The sequence below is a fragment of the Colossoma macropomum genome, unplaced genomic scaffold (genome assembly GCF_904425465.1).
Source record: "Colossoma macropomum unplaced genomic scaffold, Colossoma_macropomum, whole genome shotgun sequence".
NCBI lineage: Eukaryota > Metazoa > Chordata > Actinopteri > Characiformes > Serrasalmidae > Colossoma > Colossoma macropomum.
In genome coordinates this window covers 7,113,974-7,122,338 of record NW_023494805.1, presented here as the reverse complement: position 1 = coordinate 7,122,338, position 8,365 = coordinate 7,113,974, and the positions used below count along the sequence as shown (strand labels likewise).

At 42.3% G+C, this 8,365-nt stretch overlaps 1 protein-coding gene across 2 annotated transcripts; it reads right to left on the bottom strand.

The window, feature by feature from the left end:
• Positions 1 to 244: 244 nt before the first annotated feature.
• Positions 245 to 7,206, bottom strand: LOC118826573 (myocilin-like). 2 transcript variants are annotated; one of them, XM_036597578.1, is made up of 3 exons: positions 6,609 to 7,206; positions 2,972 to 3,082; positions 245 to 1,469 (listed from the first exon to the last, which is right to left on the bottom strand). In XM_036597578.1, exons 1-3 carry the CDS (start codon positions 7,045 to 7,047, stop codon positions 682 to 684), a joined length of 1,338 nt encoding a protein of 445 aa, XP_036453471.1. In that variant the 5' UTR covers positions 7,048 to 7,206; the 3' UTR covers positions 245 to 681. The 2 variants fall into 2 exon arrangements, with proteins under 2 accessions (XP_036453471.1, XP_036453472.1); XM_036597579.1 differs by having other exon boundaries at positions 2,987 to 3,082.
• Between the last annotated feature and the right edge of the window lie 1,159 nt (positions 7,207 to 8,365).

Sequence of the window (8,365 nt, the reverse complement as noted above, 5' to 3'; positions counted from 1 at the left end):
CTCTCCAGCTAAAGAACTGAGCCAAACTGAAGTAAGGTATCTAGAAAGCTGGCTACCTCGCTAATTTTAGCTTTTAGCTTGTTGTGCTCCTTGTCTGATGAGTCATTTCTGTTGTTTGAGTAGTCACTTCTGTTCATTGTAATGATTTGAAGTCATTTACTACAGTTATTTGCAGTAAGATATTTGGGTTCCTAACAGTATTGTTAGCTATCTGCTTTTCTTCTGCATTCACCAGTTTACAAAGAAAGAAAAATTAACCTGCCCCCGGTAGGTGGTTTTTCCTACTACCTTCATGATACATCACCAGAAGGAGGTATTTCTAGTCTTTAAACCAGAAAATCCCACTTTAGAGACCACTGTAGCATGTTTACAATTTGGCCAAGACTGTTCCATCATGCCTATCTGTAGTAAATAGGCAGGTTCCAACAAAAGCAGCTAGCAAATAACAATACATAAGTTGTCATTTTTTTGTAGTGAGTGATGTCATTGGTCCATCCCAGTGCTTATATGTGTTGTTCATGTAACAAGTTTGCCAGTTACCAAGGACCACCTAAATGCAAATAATTGGTGGTTATGATGACAATTTTCCGACCTTGACCAGAAATCTGCAGGGCAAGGGTCTTCCAGGACCGGTATTGGGAACCACTGGCATACAAGATCTGCATCATTCTGGATCCTCTCTTAGAAGCCCCCAAGTTTGACTTCGTAGGTGACCATGTGGAAGTTGTCCCAGGCGAACAGTTTTTTCTTGGCGTAGTTGTAGTCAATCATGCTGTTGTAACGGTAGCGATTGTGGAAGGGCACATCCAGCATCTTGCTCTTCCCACTGGCTGTATCGAAGGTGTAGTTGACCGTGGTGGTGTTGGTGCTGTAGCTGGCTACTGTGTACAGCCTTCCACAGATCATGAAGGCGTTGGCCACCTTGTTCTTCCTTACATTGGTCTTCCAGCTCCTGATCACCTCCAGACTCTCAGGATCTAGTTGGGACAGCACTATGGCTCCCCCGGCCTTGTCCGTGCTGTAGATTGCCCACAGGCCCTGCTCGTCCACAGCCAGGTCGATGTCAGTGTAGCCGCCCCAAGAGTAGGGGTACTTGCCATGGAAGCCGGCCTGGGGCAGGTCCTTTCGGGCCACAATCTTCTCAGAGGCCAGGTCAAAACGCAGCAGGGTGGGGCTTCGTCTTTGCTGGTAGTACAAGTAGCCCCGGTACACGGTGGCCCCTGTGCTCTCCACTGGCTCTGGCAGGACCACCACCTTCATGGGGAAGCCTCGGGCTAGCTGTTCCAGGTTCTCGTAGGCGTACAGCTCTTTCACGTCTTTGCCCACAGCATTGATGCGCCACACCGTATTCGGGCCGTAAGGACGTCCTGTAGCCACGGGGTCCTGGAACCACATCCCGTATTTTCCAGTGATGCTTTCTGCCTTTTGATGGGTCTCAGGTTCTCCTACAGAAACGAGTTCCCCGCAACCTTTTCATACATACAGAGAGAGAGAATAGTTGTTAAACTTTCTAGGTCCCTTATGGAATGTGTGCTTTAAAATGTGCTTAGGTTTTCTTTAATTGATCATTCTGTGCTCACCAATGCACTATTGTGACTATTGTTGTGAACTTGGACAGAGCACTGGTAAAAAACATCCCATTCAGTTTAATAAGAAATTGTAATTTAGTATTAGTCAAATGATGTAAATTTATATTATTAAGTTAAAATTATATTAATTTTTTATGAGAATGGAAGATAACATAGGGTAGATCTGGTATAATTTATGAGTAATTAGGGCTGGTTTCTATGACCTAATGTATAAACTACACACGAGAACACTCAGATAAACAATAAACATTACATCCAAGTGTACATGTGAAGTAATTTAAGAGTTAAAGCAGCGCCCCCCAACTCAATTGGTCCTGCTCCGGTTCGCAGATTGTAGCTAATACCGTGGATAGAGTTTAGATGAAGCTGAAGTTAGCTTCTTATTGTTTATTTGCTGTTCCTCCTTAAATGTTGTAGCCATTACATTCTGATAACTGGACACTGTGTCTAACTATGGCGCCTTTTAAGGTGGAATGGAAATTCGGAAATAAGGAGCTAATATCAGCCTTGTGAAATTAGTATACCAAATTGAGCATGATGGTGTGAATCTGGTACTGGCTGACAGGAGGCAGTGCCCTATAGAGTTCATTACTTTTTTCATTTGTGAATAATTTTCATTTGTGAGTAATTAAAGATGGATAGTGGCACCAGCAAAAAACCCAAGATGGCACCAAGAAAGCAAGAAAGAAAAAGCTACTTAAGGAGGATGAGGACATATCCGAGCAGGTGAGAAGTGAGAACTTCTTTCTTAGCTAGCATTAGTTTGTAGCATATTGACTGTCATGATTATGTCACATTATAGATAAAAGCCTCCACCAGTCTTTGTTATCACTACCATAGGCACCTTGGTTATCTCAGTGTAGCACATAAATAATAGATAAATAAAGATGATCATATGTGTGATTGTGTGTGTATGTAGAGGTTGGGGTGGGCTGGTCTGCATCATGTAACTCCTGGTCTGGGTACCACTATGTGTGCTGTGCGCTCCAGTGTTAGTGGGAAAAATAAGTCCTTTTTTAAAGCATGTTACAGTAGCTAGCCATGTAGCTTATGATGTTAGCCTAGCTAGCAAGCACCACTAAAACTGAAACCACTGAAGCTTCTGCTTAGCTTGTCAATAAATGTTTTTCCTTAAAAATCTTGATTATACAGTAAAAAAAAATGTAATCAGTCTGGTTTATCAGTTTGATCTCATCAAATATTCTGAAACTAATAACTAAAATGTTCATATTATGACAAAAACAAAGTTGCACACTCTGATTTCTCATTAGACTAAATAGAACAGCATTAATAACTCTAGTATTGTATGTTACTGCTTGTTGCTCAGGGTGTTAGTCTCCAGGGCTCAAACCAAATTTACATGAGCCGTTTAAACTGATCACCTGATTTCTCCAAACCTGTGTTGTTCTGGACGTTCTCTCGAACTTTAGCAGGCGCTGGAAGCTCAGACAGCTCAGCCTTCAGCTCCTGGAATTCACCATTAGTGACGGGCCCTGGAGGAGAAACAGACATTACGTAAGCTCTTCTGTAACGTTCACAGCGCTCTTCAGCAGTGGCTTCTAGATCTAGTGTGTGAGACCCGCTGCCAAGCAGAGGTTAGAGTTTGCCCTGAATTCACTTGCTCTGTAATTAAGTGTAGAGGATTACAGTGTAGGCCAAAACAAGACACAGACACTAACAGTGGGTATCAGAAAATATGAATCAACTGTTAGTGCTGACATGGCTCTAAATTATACATCTGTGAGTAATACTGGTTATCTTTTCAGTTCTGCAACACCAAATGCAGTGATTATTATGCTTTAAACATGCCACAGTCATTGTGACAGACCAGAATGAGTCACCTGGGCTCATGTTATTAATATTAATGTTCAGGATGCATCTTATATGGCCAGTATAACTGAATACAAAGTCTCACCTCGTAACGCCTCCACACATAATGTCTGTAAGCTTTCGTTAAAGGATTAAACTTTAAGCTGCTTGTATTTATATCTCCAGTACAAAGTGTAAACGACAGATGACGAAGCAATGCTTCCGAAATCTTGCCTGTGCTATTCCAGGGAAATATTAATAGGCAGCTACAAATTCAGCATAAAAACAAACATGTATACCTCCACGAATCTGTCCGAAAACACAGCCACATGTGATTGACAGAGTACTAAAGGAGAGATTTCACCCCTTGCTCTTAGCCCTACCCCTCCGTTTGGTGGCATTTAAGGTGGAACATGAAAACTTGAACAAGAAGCTGGTGAATAGCTGAGTTCAGCTTCATATCACTGAAGAATTAGGGGTGGGCCTGCTATCACTGCAGACTGGCAGGGTCGCCTACAGAGCAGCGCTTGTAGCCTGTTAATGAAGTAATGTTCTTCTTTATTTGAGGGTCCCATTTCATAGAGGAAGATTTCAACCACTAGCCCCTGTAACTCAGTTCCAAGGGGCAAGTTGACACTCGAAAACAAAGGGTAGGAGTAAAAATAAGAAATAGCATCGGACCATGGACTACATCTCTTGCTATAAATTTCAGATCTCTTGTGCCGTTTAACAAAATCATTTCTGGGAATCTCTCTCTAAAATCAACACGTGTCGCGCTTCCGGGTTCTCCTTCCTTGCCTAGCACGCTCCAGGACTCCATTTCCCATAATTCCAGTCCCTATGATGTCACCAGTTCCTCCAATCACGTGCAACTGCCTCGTTCTCAGTCACCTGAGTTCTAATGCGATTCACCTGTGTCTGTTTGTCTCAGACTTTAAATAGTCTTCGGTGTGCTCTCCTCATTGCGAGGTATTGCCATTTCCCTGGTTTACTGAGTTGTTATTCTGATCTTTTGACTTGCGTTTTGAACCCTTTGCCTGTTTTGTGGATTTTGCTTTTTGTATTTGCCCTTTTGCTCTGGTTGCCTGTATGTTTTTTGTCTTTTCTGGTTTTTGACTCTGGCCTGGTTTTTGGGTCCTGATTTTGGATTTGCCCTGAAACTGCCTTCCATCTTTACCTCTCTCATTAAACAGCCTTTTGTTTTTAAGAACCGCGAGCGTCTTCTTGTGCTTGGGCAGTGTTACAACATGGTGTTTTATGTATCTGTTAATACATATTTGACACAATATGAGCCCATTTACACCTGCTGTTGGTGAAAATTCAGAGGGTGGGGGGGCATTTCCCTTCCACTTTTTGAAATTTTGTGATATCATTTTTGTGGGGTAGCAGCATGGCTGCCAAAAAAGCTTTAACTGAGAATATTTTCCATTAAATCCTCCACACCAATCATAGTGCATATCATGAATCATCATTACAAGAAAAAACAGAGGCTGCCTTTATAGTGGAAACACAGCACACAGACACTAAGCTGTGCAAAAAAGTCTCTGTCAGTGAAGCAGGCAGCCTAACAGCTAACTTCACTACCTCACAGCCAGAAAGCCCTGGGTTTGATTGAAAACACTCTTACCTTTTCATGTACGTTAAAGTAAAGGGGTTTTATTCCAAGTGATTGTGGAGCATTTCTATTGGTCCATTCATCATGAAATTTTCACACAGCATAAACGACAGCTGTGGCCAGTTGCACCAGCTGTGCATAAACTCAAACGGAGGCTAGTTGTAACGTAAGTGTTCACTCAGTTCAGGTATATGCGTTATTAAATCTAAGTTGCCCACAAACTAGTTTTAATGCTGAGATTAGTGGTAATTAACTCCCTCTGTGCAGGTGTAAGTTTTAGGAAAACCATCAGAAACCATGTAGAAAACACAAAAAAGACCAAAAACATGACTGTTTTGGTCAACTAAGCTAAAAATACTAAACACTATATGCTGTGATTTTACTTACAGCTCTAATCATCGGCCTGGTTTAAACTCCGAGCATGAAGCTAAACACACACAGCTCCAGCTCAGTTAGACTCAGCAGCTGCCCAAACCGCTAAACTGAGGCTGCTGTTGTGTCAGTCAGCCAGAAACTGTCATTTAAAAAGCTGCATATTTCGTTGTCAAAAGGAAATATTATAGAATAAACAGACAGCGGCTGTAGATAATAGTTTTATTCAGTTTAACCTGTACATACCATTTTCTTCTATGCTGGATATTTTTCCTATGGAGAAGTCAGAGCTGACTGCTGCTGCGTTTCCATGGCAGCAGGTTTACTGATTGGTTCTGAACATGTTATTGTCATGGTAAAGCGACGCACGCATTAGTTAGCTGTTACTAGTTAAGACATGCCTTATGGATTTGTGGTGCAACCAGATTTAGTAAAAGGATGGTTTGAAACTAACTAGTGTAACTAAGGACTTAGTAAAGACTTTACACCCAAACTTAAGTATAAACTTACGCAAACCTGGTGCAACCCAGTCCTGGTGCGTTAAAATGATATAGAAAAATAAAAATCATCGAAAATATAAATGCATGGTTTTCTTTGGACAGCGACGATATATACAATTTTTATTTTAATGTTTTTAGGTTGTGAACTAAGATATCGTCACTGTCCAAAGAAAAACAAATATCTCCAGAATGGCAACTTTCGAGGAGAGGGTAAAAGCACTCTTTACTTTAATGTAAGTTAATGTAAAAAGATTTTATTCCAAGTGATTTTAGAGCATTTCTATTGGTTCATTCATCATGAAATTTGTACACAATGTAACGGACGGCTGGTGTGATGAAATGATGTAGAAAAATAAAAATCGCCAAAAATGGAGATACATGGTTTTCTTTGTACAGCAATTTTGGAGCATTTCTATTGGTCCATTCTTCATAAAGTTCTTATACAATATAAAGGCTGGTGTGCTCAAATAATGTAGGAAAATTTTAAAAATTGAATTTTTGGACAGCGACAGTATGGAAAAAAGTGTGTACATACTGACTGCATACAGTTTTTCAGGGCGTAAACTTCCAATACTTGTTATCTACATTAGCCTCGTAGCTCCAGTGCAAAACGAATGAACACACCAAACACATTTTAGCAGATCAACTGCATTTGAGTTATGAGACGACACCTGAAAATTGTCTAAATTAGATTTGTCCCCAGACTATAGCTTTAACACTCACCACTGCCCTTCATAACTCCAAAGCCGTCAGTAGGGTCAGCCTGTACCAGTGGACAGGGCTTCTCCCTGAGCTTCTCTGTCTCCATGGTCAGCTCCTCCACCCGTCTGCGGAGCTCCTGCACCTGCCTGTCCAGCTGCTCTTTATCCTGAACGAGCCGCCTGGTCTCCTGGACGTCCGCGGCTTCTCTGGCCGCCTCTGTGAGCCCCTCAGCCCCCAGGACTCTGCTGACCACGGCCTCCAGCAGCGTGAGGCGAGCACTGAGGTTTTCAGCCTCTGGGCCGCCGATTGAGCTTCGACAGCTGGACTCGACCGGACTGTCCACGGTGAAAGTGTACTGGCAGCGGCCGTTACGGTCACCAGACCTGCGGAATGAGGCTCTGTCCTGCCCCTGACCACCCAGCACCAGCCAGCACACAAACACAGCCAAGTGGACCCACATGTTCGAGAACAAAAGTAGGACTAGCAGCTCCACACAGGCTCTTCAGGTTAGGTTCTTCTAGCAGGACCTTGTAGATTACTGTCTGCTCTACTGTGAGCTTTTTGTATCGTCCAAAGAGATACCTGCTTCTCTGCCTGTGTTTTCTGAGCTCGGTGAGGCTCTGAGGACCAGATTTATGAGCTCCTGCATGGTGGGAGGGGAAAGAATGTGTAGGTGGCCTTCAAGAAGGGGGAGTACAAGAGGGCGAGAAAAGAGAGGGACAGAAAGGTAGACACTTGGAGCTTAGGAGTGACACTGTAGTTTGAACACAGTCTTTTTTCTATTAACACTTCTAGATCCCCCATGTTGGTGATATTTTATTAAGATTTGAAATCAGTGAAGTTATTGTTGTGTATACAGTCTTGTTTTGCATCCTTTACACTTTTGCTGTTTTTTTTATCATTTTTTGAATTATATATATGTATATATATATATATATATTTATCAATCATTTTTATCAAAACAAACAGAAGTGCAGAATCAAACCTGTCAATACAGAATTAAATTGAATACAAATTATAAAAAAAGGAACAAGATAAGAATAAAACAAGAAAAAATACATAACCAACTACAGTACTAGGCAAAAGTCAGAGGTGGCCTTTCCTTTAGTTCATTTACAGCCATCAAGCCATTCATTTTTGAGAGCTGTTTCTGAAGAGGTTAGATATAAAAACTGAACAGTGCTCTTCCTGAAGAAAATGCAGTGATTGTGCAGCTTAAGTGATCTGAAAATGGTTGCTTAGGTGTTGCCAGTGTGGCATTTTATATGGTTGCTAAGGTGTTGACAGGTAGTTGCTGTGAAATTCCGGTGGTTGCTGAGATGTTGCTAGGTGGTTGTGGCTATGGTATCCAAGATGGTTGCTAGGGTGTTGTTAGGCGGTTGCTATGGTATCCCAGGTGGTTGCTTAGGGGGTGTTAGGAGATTGCTGTGGTATCCCAGGTGGTTGCTAAGGTGCTGCTAGGTGGTCGCTATGGTATTACAGGTGGATGCTAAAGTGTTGCTAGATGGTAGCTATGGTATCCAAGGTGGTTGCTAGGGTGTTGCTAGGAGGTTGCAATGGTATCCCAGGTGGTTGCTACGGTGCTGCTAGACGGTTGCTTTGGTATCACAGGTGGTTGCTGAGGTGCTGCTAGGCAGTTGCTATGGTATCCCAGGTGGCTGCTAGGAAGTTGCTGTGGTATCCCAGGTGGTTGCTAAGGTGTTGCTAGGTGTTTGCAATGATATCACAGGTGGCTGCTAAGATGTTGCTTGGCAGTTGCTATGGTATCTGAGGTGGTT

Excerpts from the sequence above, each read along its gene's own strand:
- LOC118826573 (XM_036597578.1), bottom strand. The coding sequence starts at position 7,047 with ATGTGGGTCCACTTGGCTGTGTTTGTGTGCTGGCTGGTGCTGGGTGGT. Across the intron at positions 3,083-6,608 it reads TGGAGTTATGAAGGGCAGTG|GGCCCGTCACTAATGGTGAA; the intron begins GTGAGTGTTAAA and ends TTTCTCCTCCAG. Across the intron at positions 1,470-2,971 it reads CACAGGTTTGGAGAAATCAG|GTTGCGGGGAACTCGTTTCT; the intron begins GTGATCAGTTTA and ends ATGTATGAAAAG.